Here is a 20,323-nt window from a genome sequence, read left to right on the forward strand (position 1 = left end):
GTAAGAGGGAGTCAGGAGGACAGACATAGAGATGCACATGAAGTGGGAGGGTGGGCGACATTTGGTTTGAAGTTTTTTTGTTTGAGACTCTGTAGGGAAAAGGCCTTGCATTCTACCACATTGGTGGAGGAGGATTAAGGTCAGCCAGGAGCTTGATCTGCCTCTCTGAGCTAGTAGGCTTTCACCCCAGCATCTGGCTCCCGAGTCTTTATTGGTAAAATTGAATGATTTAATTAAAGTATTTTTAATTCTGTTCTTTACTGTGCTTTATGGCACTAAAAAGGTATTTTGAATGATGAAGGTAGTTTGTGTTCATGAGGGGTTCATTGCAGTTTCTGCAGTGAGCTTTAATGATATGTCAATGACTTCATTCTGCTAAATATTTATATCCAGTATATTTCAAAAGGGTCCTGTCTTCTGCTGTTTATGTCTTCAACTAAGAGACCAGAGATTCTTCAAACTCAAGCCTATATGTCAATTTATTCTCTTGGCTAAGTCAGGAAAGTTTCTAGAGGAATGGTGTGACTCTATAAGTCAGTGTTACAATTTACATGCTTTTCCTTGACTATAAATTGGAACCACTAGAAATAACATTAGTGTATACAAATGTCTATAATACTACCTTATATCATTTTTCTAAATGGGGTCTGTCTATGGAGCCCTGGATGTCTGGGAACTCATTATGTAGACCAAGATGGCCTCAAACTCATAGAGTTCTGCCTAGCTCTGCCTCCCAAGTCTTGTGATTAAAGGTGTGATCCAAGACACCTGGCAATGTTTCTTTAAAAGACAATAATAGGGGCTGGAGAAACAATAACAGAGTCTGGAGGAACAGCTCAGAGGTTAAGAGCACTGACTGACTGCTCTTCCAGATGGTTCAATTGATGGAAACCACAGGGTGGCTCACAACCATCTGCCATGAAATCTGGCGCCCTCTTCTGGTCTGCAGGCAGAACACTGTATACACAGTAAATAAATCTTTCAAAGTCGTAACATTTTTATGTATTCTTTTATATTTCAGACACATAGGCAACACATTATGATTTCATATATTCCTTCATTTCCCCCTGCAACACTCCTGAATTCTTGCAACACGTCTCCCTCCCAACTTCATGTCTTCTTTTTCTCTAAAGGCACTCAGTTTAGACTTCCAGAAAATAGAAAATAAAACAGAATCTCATTCTTAGTGGCAATCTGACTTACAGACATGATTTGAACATTGAAACTCCCTTCATGAAGTATGCCTTACATTACCAATTTTTTTGCTATGGTTGTTGTTTTTAGTATTGGAATCAGGAAAAGATATTTATGTGGATATTATTAGTCTAATATTTAAATGAACAATTATATAAATTTCTCTTTGTGATATACCACCATTGATCCTGCTTTGAAAATAGATTAATTCCCAGCATTTCAGGTGGTGTGAGGTTCGGCTTATTTCAAAATGTGCCACAATAAATTCAATAAAGCTTTATTGTATGCCACATCTATAGTTGAAGAAATAATATTCTAGCTGGGCAGTGGTGGCACACGCCTTTATTCCCAGCACTACGGAGGCCAGCCTGATCTACAGCTACAGGGTGAATTCCAGAACAACCACAGGGGGAAAAAAAACGAAAGGAAGGAAGGAAGGAAGGAAGGGAGGGAGGGAGGGAGGAAGGGAGGGAGGGAGAAAGAGAGAGAGACTATTAAACTATGTGTGCTACACAATCTATCTGTATTATATTTAGGTTTTAAATTAGTTCGTGGCTGCCATGAGATGAGCATCTCTGCTCTGCCACACCCTTCCACCAGGATGTTTCATCCTCACTAACTTAGGGATGTCTGTGGCCTTTCTTCGTAGATCTATAAACTAAATCATGAACATTTGAAAAGAAAGAGAAAGAAATCAGAAGAGAATTAGAAAGAAAGAGGAAGCAAGGGCTGGAGAGACGACTGACTCAGCAGTTCTGAATTTCTCTTCTTATGGAGGATTCAAGTTTGGTTCCCAGCAATGATAGAGGATAACTCACAAACACCTGTGACCCCGAATCCAGGAGGATACAGCTCCCTCTAGCGACCTCCACAGGCACCTGCAGTCATGTGCACAGACACATGCATTCACAGAGTACAACTAATAAAAACATAAATCTTTTTCAAAGAAAGCAATGGGATGATTTCTAGGTGCATTTATATCTTCATTGTGTGTGTCGTCGTTTGTAGTGATATTTTGTTTGTAATCTAAAAAAAAAGAAAGCTCTTTGATTCTGGTACCTTTATGAAATAACATCGGTGAGCTAACTCATGTAAGATCACGCAGCTAAAACACGCAGTTGGTGCAGAGCTGAGACACAGACACTAAGGTCCACTAATTTCTGTATTTTACAAACAAATGTTTCTCTCCTCCTTCCATTTGCACTGTACCATCTCCTCTTTCTGAGCTGACCCCTAAGATGGCAAACAACAACGGAACTGAAATACTTATTCTAACTGTGAAGAACTTCACACTGAGAGTAATGATCTTTGCCCACAAAACAGAATTTTTAATGCATGTTTTGTTTAATTTATATTTTCAGAGCCCAAACTGGAAGAAAGGGGGGTCTGGAAAGCACTAAATCTAACAAATTTAAATATTTCCAACATTGAAAGATTTCTCATGGTGTATAATTTTCCTTCCAAAATTGGAATTATTTTAATGGCATATTTCTATGATCCAGTGTGTGTGTGTGTGTGTGTGTGTGTGTGTGTGTGTGTGTGTGTGTGTGTGTGGTGCATATGTAAGCACACATGTGCTGCACTACATGTGTGGAGGTCAGAAGTTAATGACCTTTGCCAGTCTCCGACTCCTGTCTTCTTTGAAGCTGGTTTTATCCCTGTTTACTGGTTCCTTCACTGCAGATGGAAGGCTTCCAGGGATTCTCCTCACTCCTCATCCCATCTTAAAACAAGAGTTCTAGGATTGTAGAAGCTACTGTCCAGCTCTACATGGGTCCTGAGGATTCACACTCAGGTGTGCAAGCTTGTGTGGAAAGTCCTTTAACCCCTGAGCGATCTCTCTGGCACAGTGTCCATCTTCCTCCTGAGACTTTTGCTTCTGTGCTTGATACAAAACTGAAATAAAAACTTTCTTATTTGATTCAATGAGAACTTGGATGCTAGAAAAGCTACCTTTGGCCTACAGAAACAGCTGACTTGAGCAAGTGGGAGCTCACAGACCCCAGTCTGAAGGCTGGGGAGCCAGCATAGGACCAAACCAGGCCCCCTGAATGTGGGTGTCAGTTAGGAGACCTGGGCAGTCTATGGGGCCTTTGGCAGTAGCACAGTATGTATGTATCCCTACTGCAGGAATGGGCTTTAGGAGCCCATTCACTATGAAGGGTACTCTCTCAGCCTAGATACATGGGGGAGGACCTAGGTCCTTTCCCAAGTGATGTGATAGACTTTGATGAGCCCCCATGGGAGGCCTCACCCTCCCTGAGGAGTGGATAGGAGATGGGATGAGGGGGTTGGTGGGGGAAATGGGAGGATGGGAGGAGAGGGAACTGGGATTAGGATGTAAAATACTATTCAAATAAAAATTTAGTTTTAAAAAAGCTACTCTTGGGCACCTGACTTCTGTCCATTTCACACCTTACACTTGTCATACCTCCGCCCTCCTGCTTATACGTTCTGGTCACTCAAAACAGCTTTTTCCATCTCTGGGATGTGCTCAGCTGTGCAAATGCTACACATGCTCTGTGTGTGTGTGTGTGTGTGTGTGTGTGTGTGTGTGTGTGTGTGTGAGAGAGAGAGAGAGAGAGAGAGAGATCTCCAAGTTAACTGTCTGTAGCTTGCCAGTTTGCTCAAACATTCCCTGACTACTGTGTATACCACTTGCTTTTGTATTTGACACTGTGGTGGTGATTACAACCTCAAAACTACCTTGGAGAACCCCACAGTTTCTAACCTATATTTTGATCACTATGCTCAGTTGTTAGCTCTCTGTCCATCCCCAAAGCTTCTTGAGGTCAGAGATATATGACAGCTATCTATAACCCTCACAATCCTCAAGTTCATTATTTTCACAAAACAGGTGTCTGATGAACACTGGTGGAATTACTGTCACCCGTGAATGATGAGTGAGTAAATGCACAAATGCATTTTGGTATAACAATAATGTTGTATAGCACAATGAAATTTTTTAAAGCATGGCTTTTTTATGCTCTCTTTATAAAACATAGTAATGCCTTTCTCACATATTTTTATTAAGGATTAGGACTAAAGGTATCTGGCATGTCTTTTGTGATTAATCAGCCATGGCTATTTTAGTCATGATGGCTTTATCTAAACAAAGGGTAGGGTGGCTTGGCATTACAGAGTGTACTTATGTTGTTGTCTAGCAGGTCTTGAAAACTGAGAAAGGGAAACCTGAGAAAGGTTGGCGGCCCAATTGTACGTACAACAATATTGGAGAAAGCCTCGAAGATAAACAAACAGAGAAACAGAAGGACAATAAGCCACCCACACACTAGGATATGCACCACCAGATCTCTTCCTGCCGCAAGAGCCAAGGGGCACAAAGACATCTGTACTGTACAATTACATCTAGAATTTCAAAAATTTGACAGAACCATTTAAGATCCAGGGTCCGTAAATCCACCTGCTTCCCTGTGAGAACATTCCTGCTCTTCTCTAGAACAAAGGCTAGCATCCCCCAAGGAGCCAAGAAAACTCTGTTATAAGCAGATTAGAAGAGCAGGAGGACGGAAAGCCCTCGTTATAAGCTGATTATTAGAGTAGGAGGATGGAACCCAAGTCGACAGAAATTTTACCAAATGCCTTGGCTGCTCTTCTTGCTGTGACAAAAGAGCCTGACTGACATAAGACACTTGCAGGAGGGAGAACGGGTTTATTTTGGCATGCACTTCCAGAGTAAGGTCAGTAAGTACATCATGGTGGGGATGTCAAAGCAGCTGGTCACGTGGCTGGTCACGCGGCACCCGCAGTCGGCCGCCGAGATCGCTGAAAGCTTGTGTTCAGCTCATTTTCTCCTGTTTCTGTAGTCTAAGGTACCATCTTAGTTAGGGTTTCTATTGCTGCGGTGAAATCATGACCTAAAACAACTTAGGGAGAAAATACCCTTCCACATCACAATGCATCACTGAAGGAAGTCAGGGCAGGAACCTGGCGGCAGGGGCCATGGAGGAGAGTTGCTTACTGGCTTGCTCCTTGTATCTTGCTCATCCTGAACCCAAGACCACCGGTCCAGGAGTGGGCCCAGCCCATTGTCACTAATTAAGAAAACGCTTGCTACAGCTGTATCCTATGCCGGCATCCTCTCAATTAAGGTCTCCTCTTCTCAGATGGCTCTACTTGTGTCAAGTTGGCATAAAAACCTAATCAGCACTGGTGGGCCCCAGCCCCCGAGGGGTCTCTGTAAGTTGCTTGTCAGCCAATAACGACAGCTGCATCCTGTTTTCTAGTCCTGGCTTACAGCCCCGGTCTTGCCCCACTGGCATCAACCTCTAATTATGAAAACACGAGCTCTGACACCTGGGGTTTATCCCCTGTGCTGAAAGTCTGTATATAAGGCTGCTCCCTCCTTGCAATAAACACACACACACACACACACACACACACACACACACACACACACACACATTCTCTTAACACAAATGGCCGGACGTCTTGTCTTTCATCTAAATCTCCAGGTTTTCACCCGATACATTAGACTTGTTCATGGCGCAGGCGCCACACAGCACACCATCCAAGGGTTGCAGATGGGTCTTCGCACCATCCAATAATCTAGTCAAGATAATCTCCCCACAAGAATGCAGCGGCTTGTCTTCCAGGTCAGTCTAGATCTCACTGAGTTGACAATTGAGACTATCACACCACATACATAATAAACTGCTACCAAATTAAGCTTATTTACAATTGACTCCATGATCCGGCATTATAAAGAGGGAAATTACGTCCACCAAACATGTGGAGTTAAACTTATGTATGTGTGTACTTGTGTGTGTGTATGTGTGCGTGCATGTGTGTGTGTGTGTGTGTGTGTATTTCATCAATGACAGTTTTATATATATACTTATATACGTATTTAAATCTAGGTTCTACACGTGACAGAAAGCTTGTGATGACTCCTATAACTGGACATGATAGTTCACATCTGTTACCCAGCACTTGGGAGGCTGAGGCAGGAGGATTGCTCAAGGCAGGCCTGTGTTTTCCAGAAAGACCCATCTCAAAACAAAACCAAGGGACTTGTGTGGAGCGCTGAGGATTAATTTCTGACACATACAAGAGCTTTGAAATTCAAGATCCTCAAGGTAAAAGAAACATCCCTCTGGCAGGGGAAGTTCTTACCAAGTAGTATTTGAAGTTAGTTAGCAACTAGCTAGGAGCTGTGAAGGAATTGTCAGGGTTAGGGTCCATGATAAATGATGGAGGAAGGCTCCATATGAGCTGTGAGGTCCAGAAGAAAGTACTAGAAAATAATAATGATAATAGTAGTAGTAGTCGTCGTCGTCGTCCAGCATGCTGAGCAGCGTGGGCTTAGGGAACAAGGCTGAGCTCTCTGAGCATCCTGGGTGTTTTCAAACCTTTGTGTACATTCCTAACCTTTTTAGCGTCAGTGTCTTCATTTGTACAAGAAATAGTGATATGCACACATACATACAAAGAAACAAGAAAGCAGGACAAAGCGCAGCAGAGGCCTTCAGCAAGCAGCAACACTTGACAGGATAGCAGCACATTTTTGCACTCTAGAATATTATGAATATAATGCTATGAAAAATATTATTGTTCAGACCACGGAATGTTGAAGGAAAATACCAATCAACAGTTCTCACACTTGCTCCCAGCTTGCTTCCAAGCCTTCCGGGAGAAACAGTGAGAAATGAAGAACACTCACAGTTCAAGATGTTTGGGAGATTCTAGCAGCTACAGCCGGTAAAATGCTACAGACCTCGGTTCTGGGATACATTTGGATGCAGCGAGAACCTCACTGGAGGTCACCACTGTAAGCATACACCCCAGTTCAAGGACTGCCCAGGGTGGCTGATTTGAGATACAATGTGCTGAGCTTCCTTAATGTCTGAGGTTGACCTCATCTCCAGTACAGGTCGTCCTTTGGGTACGTGAGCTGCAGAGGCCTGAGTCATGCAAGGTGGATAATACACTGTGTTTCCTCCAACAAAGAGCTTGGTCACTGTGATCAGCAGCCTGAAGTAAATCAGTTTTCTATCTATGGGACCTAAAGGTAACAGGATATAAAGTTGACTTGTTGTCCTCGTCACTCTGGCTACCCTGTGGTTTTCTTATTGTGGGTGTAGCATCAGAAAAGCTTTAGGGCTCTTCTCTCTCTCTCTCTCTCTCTCTCTCTCTCTCTCTCTCTCTCTCTCTCTCTCTCTCTCTCTCTCTCCCCGACCATGCATACACTTTTCTTTCCAGTGTTTTCTAGGAAAACATTAGCAACTATCCACCATTAAATCAAACTCACAGGTAGGCAAGACTGGCTGGCTAGCTAGCCTGAGGATGCACACAGCCCCACCTCTCCACCATGACAGAGCCATGGGAAAGAGATGGCTCAGTGGCTAAGAGCACTGGCTATTCTTGCAGAGGACCTGGGTTCAGTTCCCAGCATCAACATAAAGTTCCTAACCATCTACAACTCTACTTCCAGATAATCTATCACCATTTTCTGGCCTCTTCAGACTCCTGCATATAACACTGCGCACATGAACTCATGCAAGCACACACACACACACATGCACATAAAAATAAAATACATTAAAATTTTCAAATTTCAGATTATCTAGTTTTCTCCATCACAGTTGTTCCTTTCACCTAATGCTTACTCTCTCCCAAGTTGAACAAAGAGACTCAATTAACTTCGTGGTTCCAGCTTTCAGGGGAGGGTTTGACGAAACAGACTTGTCCTCCCTGCCTGCCTAGGCTGGGGGCCAGTGTTCAGATCTGACTCCTTCTGTTCACAGTAGCACTGTGGGAACCTTTGAAGATCTCAGCCCTCCTTCTTCACCTTCCTGGTGAATGCATCTCTTCTGATTGACATACAGTTTCTCCTGCAGCTGTAGCTACTTTCTCTTGAGCTTGTGTCACTATACCATACAGTTCAGTTCTTGTCTAAGACAGCCCCAAACTCCTACCAGTTAGCCCTCTGGCCCTAACTGCATAAGGGGACCTTTTTAAACATAGACCTTGTTCATGAAGCTGGAGAAATGGCTTCGCAGTTAGTAGCGCCAGATGCTCTTAAAGAGGGCCCAGGATTGATTCCCTGCATCCACATGGCAGCTCACAACCGTGTGTAACTCCGGTCCTAAAGGATCCAAACTATTCTTCTGGCCTTTATATGCACACATATGGTACACAGACATGCATGTGGGCAAAACACCCTTGCACACAAAATAGATAGCCAGATCATAGATAGATAGATAGATAGATGATATATAGACAGACAGATTCTTTAAATATATTCTTCTTTATTGCATCTGATGTGATGTCTGCATCAGCCATATCCATTTTTAAAGATGGGATTCTTTGTATCCCACGATGACCTCAAGTTTACTAAATTAGGATGACTTTGAACATCTTTAATTAAGATTCATTAATTATTTTTATTTTACACATATGTGAGTTTGCCTGCATGCCTGCCTGGGCAGCGTGAGCATGCAGTGTCCATGGAGGCCAGAAGAGAGCATTTGATCCCTTGAACTGAAGTTACACATGATCTGTAAGCCACCAGTTGTACTGGGTTGCAAACCCTCTACTCTGGGAAAACGTATATGGAAAAGCCAGTGCTGGGCTATTAAGAGCTGAGCCATCTCTCCAGCCCTGACCTTGACCTTCTGGCCTTCCTATCTCCACTTCTTGAGTGCTGAGCTGACAGCTGTGCACCACCACACCTGATTTTATGCTGTGCTGGGGTTCAAACCCAGGGCTTCCTTCAGGATATGCAAGCATTCTTATCAACTGAGCTCCACCCAGGCAGAAGCTTTGGTCCAGATTCATTAACCACAAATCTGACATCAGTGCCCAGTAACTTTCAAACTTCAGGAAACACACATAGGGACTTAGAGTATGCTTCTTAAAGTCATGCTTACTGGACTTGGGGTCAGGAGAAGGAGCTCTGTTACTGCCTCATAGAGCTAGGAAAACAACACAGTCCAACTCTCACTAAAAGATTTCCATCTGTATAAACACAGAGAGCTTTCAGAATTCATTCATTCAGTCATTCATTCATGCATACGCACATGTTGCTAGGTAGAGGTCCAAAGACAATTTGCAGCAATCATTTCTTCCCTTACACCAGGACCCATTACATCCACTGGCTGTGAAGCCCACTGAGAGTTTAGGATCCTGTGCTCTAAGATATGAGAATATTTAGGAGTCACGTTTCCCACCTGGATATTAATAAGTTTAAGGAAATCCATTTTCTGTTTCCTTCCAACAAAACCACTTACAAAACCAATCTAAAATGTGCCCGCAGTTTAGACATCATGTTTGTCTGTTTTCCCACTCTCCTCTTGCATGATTTCTTCTCCTACATTTCAGAAGAAAGTCTCATCTATCACCTTCTTAAATGTTCATTCCTTCGTTCCCCTTCATCAAAGAGCTCACTCTGCTTCTTCCGCCAGGAACATCCCATGAGGCCAGGCTTCCTGTAAGTGTCCTATGTAGTAGGAGCAAAAATACTTTTGCTTTGTAGTTAATTTTCCAGCTGGGGATTCACTGCACTCTTAAAAGCATAATGCCTGCATGTTTATGGAAGGAAAGTAAATGTTCTCCAAAACCATTGAAGTGACAGCACCCTAAGCCTTAGGAAGCTGTTTCCTTTGTTTAACATGGACACTCTTGCTCAGGGGATGTTAGCACTTGGACGGAAGACAAACTCTAACTTTTTAAAGCACTGTGAATTCATGAAGAAAATGTCTAATCAATCTAGATACAAAATTCTCCAAAAGCTGTTTTTCAATCCATCTTGAATATGTGTTGAAGCATCTCAGAGACTTCCAGATTTAAAAAATTAGAAGTTAACTGAAGTAAATACACCTTCCTTTAACTTATTCGGGAGTAGGGAAGTCCCACATTAGATATACCCAACTAATTATTTACTCAGAGTTGACGTCCTCTAAGTGGGAGAAGTGTGGTCACCAATCCTTTCATAAATTAGATAATATATTTAAAAATATTTCTCAGAAATCAATAAAGGAATTATTCTCATGACCAAATAACACATCTGTGAATTTTGATTGCTTTCAATAAACGTGAAGTAAATTTGCATTCACCACTAATCTTCAGTATTTCAGCACCTTTTTTGAATATTCAACTTTGAAGAATTCAAGTGAACAGGGCTTGGTGGAGCATGTCTGTTATTCCAGCACTCAGGAGGCAGAGACAGGAGAATTGCTACAAGTTCGAGCCTAATCTGGTCCTACATAGTGAGTTCCAGGTTATCACATACTAATGGGACTCTGCTTTTTTAAGGGGCACTTATAAAATTAGATCTTCATACAAAAAAAAAGAACTAAAAACGAGCCCTTTGTCCTTTGTGAACAACAGAAACTTCTGCAAAGCCAGTGAACTGATTAGAACATCAGTGGCTGTGGAGAGGTTATAGCATGGCAGGTCCAGAGACAAATTGTCTTGGGCCATTTTTATCCCTCTTAACAGCTGTGTGCTGCCATCCTGTGTGTCTGGCCTGATAGTTTTGTGCTCATTGGATAAATCATTAGAAATGCACAAAGTGCCAGCTTTATAACAAACCGAAAAGCTAACAACACTGCCAGAAAACTTATCCAGGCCTACAGCAGAGGTGTCTCCAATTTGTTTTAATCCTCCTACCTAATGTTTCCACTAATGTATTTGTAAAGTGACTTGGTCTGTGATTTTCTTTGTTCAGTTGCTACAAACTGTTTCCACATTGGAGCATGGACCTTGGGGTAACCTAAGTCTGTGTTTGTAAGCCACGGTCACTCATATTTGGCTCCAGACTAAACTGTCCCTTATCCCTTTTTGGATGAGACCTTTGTTTTTGCATCGATACTTTTGCTCAGTAAGTCTAATCCAGCTGTGATTCAGTGATGATCTTCACAGAAAAAAAAAGTTCAGTCAAGGGTTTCTTGAAGTGGTGAACTGTTGCACCCACAGACAAGGCAACACTTCACAAACCTGAGGATGAAATCCTTGGAGCCTTTTGGAGGACATCCATCACTTGAGTGAGTCTTCAAGCATCTTCCCGATCTTTCAGGTCAGCTTGGTGAAGCAGCTGAAGAAAGGCATGAATTGTGACTTCACTTCAAGGCAGCAACTTCAGCGAGTGTCCCCTGAGTGGGGTTCTGGACAGCTCTACAGACTTAGCTTGGGGAAGAATAAAGCATGCCATAAAAAGCCCCCTCTTGTGCTGTCATGGATGAGAATGTTGTCTGCAGGCTCAGCTGGCCATGCTGTTTGGGAAGCTGTGAGACCTTTAGGACATGAAACCCGTCTGAAGGAAGCAGGCCCTGAGGGGGTGGCCTTGTGGTTTCTAGTCTTTGCCCAATTTGTCCCATCTGTCTGCTGGTCCAACAATGGGCCACTCCTGCATAAGCCACCATGAATAACTTTACCTTAAACCATCAGCTAAAAATAAGCCCCATCTCCCTCTAATTTTCTTCTTGTTGGGTATTTGATTACAGCAATGAGAACGTAACTTAGTTGATCCAGAAGCATACGTGACTGATGGGAGATGTCATTCTGTAATTCTGTCTCTCTTATTGGTTGTTGAATAAAGCACTGTTGGCCAATAGGGAAGCAAGATAGGTGGGACTAGGAGTCAAGGAGGATTCTGGGAAAGAGACAGAGTCAGACACCACCTAGGCCACCAGAGGAGTAAGAGGTTCGGACCCTTTTCTCCGGTAAGAGAAATACTTAGATTAACAATTATGGGTTAAATACTTAAGTCAGAACTAGCCAGTAAGAAACAAGCAAACAGCCAACAGCTTCATAATTAATATATATAATGTCCTGTGTGTTATTTGGGGGTCCAGACAGCACAGCAGGGCCCAGGCAACTGGTGGGAAAAACTACACCCTACACATGACAACCTTAGGTATTCAGATATTGCTAGCACTTAGAAATAGTCTTTTACTCAATGGTGGTCAATGTATGAAAGGACAAGTATGAAATAACAACAAATCCCTTCCTCACCCTGTGCTAGTAATGGAAGAAGATAAAAACATCATAGCAGAAATCTTACTCTTCCAGCATCCACGAGGGAAGTAAGTCACCCCCACAACAGCACCAGAATTACACAGCAAAGCAGTGTTTCTAGCCTATTAGGACAAGAAATGAAGTGTGTGTGTGAAGTGTGTGTGTGTGTGTGTGTGTTAATAAAGGAAGCATTGCTTTAATTGTAGGAAATTATGAACACTTACAAAACACACAGTTTAGGGCTGATGAGATGGGCCAGCAGGTAAAGCACTTACAGACGAGCCTGACAGCCTGAATTCCATTCCTGGAAGCCAGGCACTGGGAGGACAGAACTGATTTCCTTGGTGTGTACATACACATGCTACATGCACCACACATACACACTCACTCAGACACACACAGATCAGTAATTAATGAGCCAATTAATGTAAAGTTTCAAAAGATAAAGTGAAACAACTTTAAAAGTTATGTAACAAAGAATAGATATGTCAGATATGCCTATCAATACCAAAAAAAGATGGTAGGCACTGCCATGTGTGAGATCCATGATCATGACACTGCTCTCATTAAAATGGTATGCTTTGAGCGCGGATACAGACAAGCAGGCTGCTGCCCAGAACCCGGGTCAAAGGAGGTATAATAGGTAAGAGTAAGATAGCAGGAGAAGAGAACCCTATTAATAAATGGTCTTCATCATGTATCCAGGCCCCCTCTAGGGGCAAAAACAGAAGAGAGATGGCCCTGGACAATATAATGCTCAAAAACTTAAAAGCCAAGAGATTGGCGATTTTAATAAAAATAAAAGTTACAAAAACACTAGGGAAATACTAAGCTGAGGAAAGTCGTCTTTAAAAATATATTTTTAGGTGGTGGGGGCACACAAACAATATAAGCCAAACAAACAAAAAGCATAGTGGGGAAAAAATGTGGACCTACTGCATACTAACACAATAACGCACAGGCTTGGGAACACAATACACAGCACAAAAATGATGTCATAGGGAAATGCCTGAGACATATGAAAAGCAAAGTCTGTGACTCTAACGTGGGAGAGAAGAAAGCTCTATAAATGGGAAAGAAGCACATGAGGAAATGACCAGCGTGGGATTTCACAGGTTTGCTACGTGCTGAGAAAATGCTCCCCAAGCAGCATGCACCTCTGGCTTTGCACAGGAAACTGAAGGAAATGAGAAGGTGCCGAATACTTAGTGGCAGGGCGCGGAGTGGTGGGACACCAGGCTTCTGTGATTCCACTTTGGGGGGGGGCACACCTGTTGTCACCTAATGACCAAGCACGCTGACAGGGAAAGCTTTCCACAGTGCAGCATCAAATGACAGCAGCAACAAATCCTGACTATCAGATGGCCTTAAACTCACGAACAAAAGGGGAACATGTCTATGGTTGCAAGCAATGACATATGCTATCATACATTCTTCGTGAATACAGAAAGAAATATGAAGATAAGCAGCAGCCGACTATGTTTTGTGTTTGAGTAATCATCTTGTTTTTGTTTTTGTTTTTGTTTTTTTTCATTTTCAGCGTAAATGCCCATGTGTGTGACTTTCCGTAGTGTGTGTGGACAGCACGGACGGTCACAGCTCTGGGCTTTGGACTTGAAGGGATAGAGATAAGAACCTATGGAGAGATCAAGGCGTGTAAGAATTAGGAAGTGTGATATAGAGCAGCTGAATAAAGAAGGAGCGGCCTTCCAGGACACCGACTGGCAAAGCAGAAAGAAAACAACATTCCTGAGATTCAGACAGACTCCCTTCTAATCCACCAAACCACTTTTAGCTACACACTTAAAAACTCCAGGCACACCAAACTTTGTGTAGGAACAGACGAACAACCATGCTGCATTGCATAGAATAAATCCACTGTTAAGAACAGTTGCTGTTGCTATCAGGAATGTAAAGGCCAGATATTAGAAAACTCAGAGAATCTTAAATTTATAATTTAGGATTAAATCTGCCTTCTGTTTTCCCAAGCAAAAAAAAATTGCTGGATTGCATCCCCCACAACACCCAGAGGAAATGAAGGACGTTTACCTGAGCATCCTTCACCATTCCCATTGACGGTTGCTTCTGGTCTGTGAGCTCATCAATGCTGCCATATGTTAGTTACCTACTGAGTGACTGGCAGGAGACAAGCACTGTGGAATGTGGGCAGGAGCCTCCTGTCCCTTGGAGAGGCGGAGGGGTAAATCAAAGGATCTTTGTTTACATAATGTTTAATCCTTTGTTAAAGTTTCTTTGGTTCTGAGGGTTGCATAAAACTGGTTATAATCTTGGAAACAGACTCCAAGATTAGCCACTTGGAGCCCGAGCGGGGGCTCCTCCTTCCTGACCTGTGATTTCAGTTAACTCCTCAGTAGCCTGGACTCCGATTGCAACATCTTATCAAAAGACCCCAGAGAACTCCCTTGATGTTACTCCCATGTTACTGGCCTGCAGGTTTTCTTTGTTTTCTTTTCTGATTAAGAAGACAAGCTTCCTGTACTTGGATAACTGCCCACTTGATGAATTCAGTTGTGCATAGAGGGTTGGAGAGGTAGCCCAGCCAGGAAAATAAAGGCACCATAGCCAGGTGGGTTCTGTATCTCTGTCAGTTAAAGAATTAAAAGACAGAGAAACAAGACCATGTAGAGTTAGTTGTGTGTTTGGGAAAGCCTTGCAGACTTCTTATATAGAAAGGGAGCCCCCAGAGCAGGGAAACCATCAGCTTTATTGGATCTGGAGTTTTCTTTGCATTTAAGATACCCTACCTGGCAAGTCACCCTCTTTCCCTTTTCCATTGCTCTAAAGATGTCTCTGTACTCCTTCTCTAGCAGAGACAATGTTTCTGCCTCTGGAATTGTTAATCATCTGGGGTAAAAGTGGGTCCCCTGACCTCCTCTGTGCTTTGTGGTGTGGTCAGTACAGAGAAACCCAGTGCGTGTGGAGAAAATGGGCTATATTTTAGAGAAATAGAAACTTACTGCTGGAGACAAAGGCCACCACAAAAACTGGGGTGAGAAAGGGAAAGAAGGATAGAAAGAAACACAGGAAGGGAAGAAAGACAGGAAGGGAAGGAGGGAGTGGGAGGGAGGGAGAGGGAGGGATAAGGGGGAGGGAGGAGGAGCAATTGAAGAAAAAAGGAGAGAGAAAGAAAGAAAGAAAGAAAGAAAGAAAGAAAGAAAGAAAGAAAGAAAGAAAGAAAGAGAGGGGGAGGAAAGAAAGGAAGGAAAGAAGAAAAAGACAGAGAAAGAAAGGGGAAAAGGAAGAAAGGAAGGAAGAAAGGAAAAGAAACCTTATTGCATATTTCTGGGGGGCAAACAGTAACTCTTTAGCAAACCGCACGGGACTTGTGCCCCCATTTCTCCCCCCCCTCAGTGCCCATTGCCTCAGTTCTGGCTTTGACCTCCAGAACCCGCCTCGCAGAAGCCGGCCTGCTGGTGTGCACTCACAATCGCAACACCTGAGAGCGAGCTAGGCGGATCCCTGGCACTTGGTGTGGAGCCAGCTTCGCCTGCTTGAAGAGAGACCCTGTCTCAAAAACCAAGGTGAATAATGTCTGAGCAATAACCGGTAAGGCTGACACAGACCCGCACTCACATGGACAGGGACAGCACACACAAAAGTACAATAAACGTATAAAAGAAAGACAATGAAGATAGTGGAGAGATGCTTAGCGTCGGGTCCCCAAAGACACCCGAGACAAAGTCTCGCTGGATGTCTGTGGTTTCTCCCAGCCCTTCCCACCCTAATGTGACCTCTGGGACCCAGGGGCTGGGCTTCTCTTTCCTCCCCGCCGCTTCTCTGGTCGCTATATAGCTATATAACTCAGCTATTTGGCTGTGTGCCCTCCGGTTATCTTTGCTCTTGGCCTGTTGGTCTGCACCGCTCCTCTCTTCCTCCTCTCTTAGTCTCCCTCTGTCTCTTTTCTTCCTCTCTCACCCCTACGCACCCCCCAGACGCCTCTGGCTGTTCTCTCCCTGGAGTCTACAGCAAAACCTTCTCCTCAGCCACACCTGGGAGCAAGCGTGTCCTCAACTTCACCCACTCAGCAGTCAAGTGCACTTGTTGCTCTTTCAGGGGATGCAAATCCGGTTCCCAGCATCCAGGTGGGCAGCTCACAATCGCCTGTAGCTCCGCCTCCCAGGGCCTGATGTCCTCTTCTAGACGCCTTGGGAGCCAGCACGCAGGACACACGTTGACAATGGAAAAGAAAATATTTTAATACAATGAAAAGGATGCACATTACATAAAGGTTCGATTTCAGTGTAGCTGGACAGGCTAAGACCAGTTTAACAGGAATGAAAGGAAGGGCTGAGGAGATGCTGGCAGACACTCTTTTCCCAGGATGCTACTGATGCTGGAGAACCCCAGATTGTCTCGAGAGAAACAGCGCTCACAGATCGGTGCACCAGTGGTTTTTCTAGCTAGATTGGACTAGAGACTGTGTCAGGCCACGAGACAGTCACAGCCCAGGGACATTTAGGATGGAATGAAAATAATAGTGGCTTGCTGTCTTAAGGTGAGAAGTGTGACATGCTGCAGGTCATTTAAAGGCCTTGACTCATCCCAACTCTAATAGTAACTACTTGCAATTTGGGGCTAGCTTCTAAGCATGTGTTTATTTTTTTAAGATTTATGTGGGAGGGGGGATGTGGTGTGTATATGTGTGTTCCTGTTGTATGTGTGTATTTGTGTGGTGTATGGTGTGGTGTTGTATGTGTGTTCGTGCTGTGTGTGCATGTATATTTGTGCAGTGTATGGTGTGGTGTGATATGTGTAGGTGTTTGTGTAGTGTATGTGTGCTGTGTGTGCTTGTGAGGTGTGTATATGTGTGTTTATACTATTGCGTAGTTGTGTGGTATATATGTATGTGTGTATGGTGTGTATGTGTGTGTGGTGTGTGTCTCTGGCATATATATGTGTTTATATTGTATATGTGTGTGGTATGCATTCGCGTGTGTAACTGTGTATATGTGGTGCATGTTGTATGTGTGGTGTGCATATGCATAGTGTGTATAGTGTGTGTGTGGTATGTGTATGTGTGTGCTGTGTATGTGAGTATAATTGTGCATGCGTGGTATGTGCACGTGATACGTGTGTGGTGTGGTGTGTGTACATGTGTGGTCTGTGTGTGTGCATGTGTGTGTGTATGTGAATGCACATGCCTGTCAGGAGGGATGTATGCTTGTACGTGTGCACTGGCCACAGAGAGCTCTGATGTCCTCTGCCACTCTCCACCCATCCCTTGGAAGCAGCAGCTCTCTGGGAACCTGGAGTCTACATTTCTGGGCTCAGCTGGAAGCCTGGAAGCCTCAGTGATCTGTCTCAGCCTGCATCAGAGCTGGACAAGGATAGCAGCTCGGTATGTGAGTGCTGTGATCCAAATTTTGATCCTCAAGATTGAGTTGAGCAAGCATTCTCATCTACTTGGTCGTTTATCCAGCCACAAGTTCTGGCCTTGAGGTCACAATGTAGCTGAGGCTGGCACTGAATTCCTGATCTCCCTGCCTCTGCCTCCCATGTCTTAGCAATGTAGGTATGTTTTGGCCAGCTTTTAAACCCACCTCCGTGGATTACTGGGATTGTACATTCAACAAATGTTTGTTAAGTGCCTAGCTGATGTCAAATGTTTGTCTGGGTGCTAAAAATATTAATAAGCAACATCACCAATGTTCCTATCTGTGAGCATTGTTTGTTCTAGATGAAAGGAGAAAGAAAATAAGAAATTAGGAAGGATATTTTTGCTGTATCTATTTAATAAAAACATTTAAAAGCTGTGAGGAATGGAGATAAGCAGATGTTTGCACAAGGATCTGTTTCTGTTTAGGAAAAGGCAGACCTCCCATGAATATCAACAAAACACGGCATATCAAGTTGCAGTAAGACTAAGCACCTCCCCATGTATTAGGGCTGGGCAAGGTGACCCAGTATGAGGAGTAGGGTCCCAAAAGCCAGTAAAAGAGTCAGAGACAGCCCCCTTTCTCACTGTCAGGAGTCCTACAAGAGGACCAAGCTACACAATTATACCAATATGCAGAGTGGCTAAGTCATGCAGTCTCTCTGGTTGTCAGTTCAGTCTCCCCTGTGAGGCCAGGTGAGCTGATTGTGTGAGCTTTTTGTGGCGTCCTTGACCTCTCTGGATCCTACAGTCCTTTCTTTCCCTCTTCTGTAGGATCCCCTGAATTATGCCTTATGTTTGGCTGTGGGTCTGCATCTGTTTCCATCAGTTGCTGGATGAAGCCTCTCTGATGACAACTGGGCTAGGCACCAATCTGGTCACAGGAGATGTCCAGTTCAGGCTACATATCTTCTATTGCTACAAGTCTTAGCTTGGGTCATCCTTGTGGATTCCTAGGGGATTCCCTTGTGCCAAGGTTCTGCCTGACCATGGAATACGCCACACACACACTTTTTCAGTAGTCTCTTTCAGTATTCTTCCTCTTCCCCATCCCCCAACCTCATCGCTCCTGCCCACATCCCTACCAGCCCTCAATTCTCTTAGGAAATCTCTTCCATTTTCCCTCCCCAGGGAGATCTGGAAGTTTCCCCCATGAACCCTCCTTGTTACCTAGTATCTCTGGGTCAGTGTATAGTAGCATAATCATCCTTAATTGTACAATTAACAGCCACTTATGAGTGAGGACACACCATGTTTGTCTTTCTCAGTCTGGGGTACCTCACTCAAGATGATTTTTTTCTAGTTCCACCCATTTGCCTTCAAATTTCTTGGTGTTCTTTTTTTAACAGCCGAGTAACACTCCATTGTGTAAATGTACCACATTTTCTCTATCCATTCCTCAGTTGAGGGGCATCTAGGTTGTTTCCAGGTTCTGGCCATCGCGAATAAAGCTGCTATGAGCATAGTTGAGCAAGGGTCTTACACAAGGACACTTAACCAAGTCAGCTGGAGCATGTTCCCAGTCTCCTTTGGTCTCTGATGTCACACATCAGCTACTGCTGGTGAGATTTCTCATCATTTCAGCTCTTCCATTGTTTCCATAAAAACAGGCTCCCCAAATGCCTGCACAGCATCAGGCTCCAGAGTAGGAGGCTGGCTGAGGTCAGTCACCTCACCCAGAGTAGACCTGCAAGTTCCTGCCTTTCACCTCTCTCCACAGGCCGGGTGGTTTTCTCTTCTGTGGTAAGAAAGTGAGTGTTTCCTGAGTGCTTCTGTGTCCAGACAGACTAGGAGCCCATGTGTGCTAGCTGTGTGTTCTAATTCCCTTACTAACAGGAAGGGGATTGGGTTGTGATCCCACCCATTGCAGAGGAAGACTGGGTATAGACAGGCTCTGATGGCCCAAGATCACAGATCTGGTAAGCACATAGAGAGTGTTTAGTTTTGTTCCAGGGTTCTACAGTGCACTCTTCCTGGGTAACTGAATAAAATAGCTGACATTTGATTAGCAAAATGGTAGACGAATGCCTACAAATGACTTTACAGAGAATTGCATGTGCTCTTTTTTATTAGAGAATTGCGTGTGCTCTTTTTTATTAGAGAATTGCATGTGTTATTTTTTATTAGAGAATTGCATGTGTTCTTTTTTATTAGAGAATTGCATGTGCTCTTTTTTATTAGAGAATTGCATGTGCCCTTTCCTTCTTTTGCTGCAATTTTGATAAACCATCTCTCAGACCTGCCAAAACCTTGGAGGACCATACTCAGGAAAAAATTATGGCAGGTCATGCATTTGTATATGCCACCTCTCTTTCTAAGGAACTCTAACAAAATTACCTCTGTCCAAAAAGTAGGTCTTTACCCTGCCTGATGCCCTCCTGCTCCTGCGTTCCCGCCCTCACCTCAGCTTCTGACAATGTCCCCCCACACGAGGATTTTAAAAAGGACTTAACTAAATGGCCTGTGAATGACACAAGAGTTATGAAAACAAATCAAAGTGACAGGACTAAGCAGCACGGAGCCCACACCGTGCGGTGGTTTGGGAAGGTTTGTGAGCAAACAATGCTTGTACTGAGGCGGGTTATGAAGAGACTCAAGCACTTAGACATTTAGGGATGGAGCCTTCCGAGGGTGTGGAGCTGTCATTGCAAAAGCTTGAGGAAGAAGGAAACGAGCACACATGTATGACAAGAAAAGCGCTGTCGATGGAGAAAGGTGACTCTCTGAGGAGCCAAGAGGCGAGAAATGAGAGCA

The 20,323-nt window shown here is 43.7% G+C and overlaps 1 protein-coding gene across 9 annotated transcripts in view; it reads right to left on the reverse strand.

The window, feature by feature from the left end:
- LOC101831756 (solute carrier organic anion transporter family member 1A5) overlaps window positions 1-14,475 on the reverse strand; it is a 107,160-nt gene extending 92,685 nt beyond the window's left edge. For 2 of the 9 annotated variants that reach the window (XM_040743513.1, XM_040743514.1), the window contains exon 1: window positions 14,224-14,469. In XM_040743513.1, coding sequence (XP_040599447.1) covers window positions 14,224-14,231 — 8 coding nt within the window. In that variant the 5' untranslated portion in view covers window positions 14,232-14,469. Of the gene's footprint in view, window positions 1-11,154; window positions 11,252-14,223 lie in introns of all 9 variants that reach the window. The other 7 variants (XM_040743520.1, XM_040743519.1, XM_040743516.1 and 4 more) reach the window with 6 other exon arrangements.
- Between the last annotated feature and the right edge of the window lie 5,848 nt (window positions 14,476-20,323).

This window comes from Mesocricetus auratus, unplaced genomic scaffold, assembly GCF_017639785.1.
Source record: "Mesocricetus auratus isolate SY011 unplaced genomic scaffold, BCM_Maur_2.0 Super-Scaffold_100001, whole genome shotgun sequence".
In the NCBI taxonomy this organism is placed as follows: Eukaryota; Metazoa; Chordata; class Mammalia; order Rodentia; family Cricetidae; genus Mesocricetus; species Mesocricetus auratus.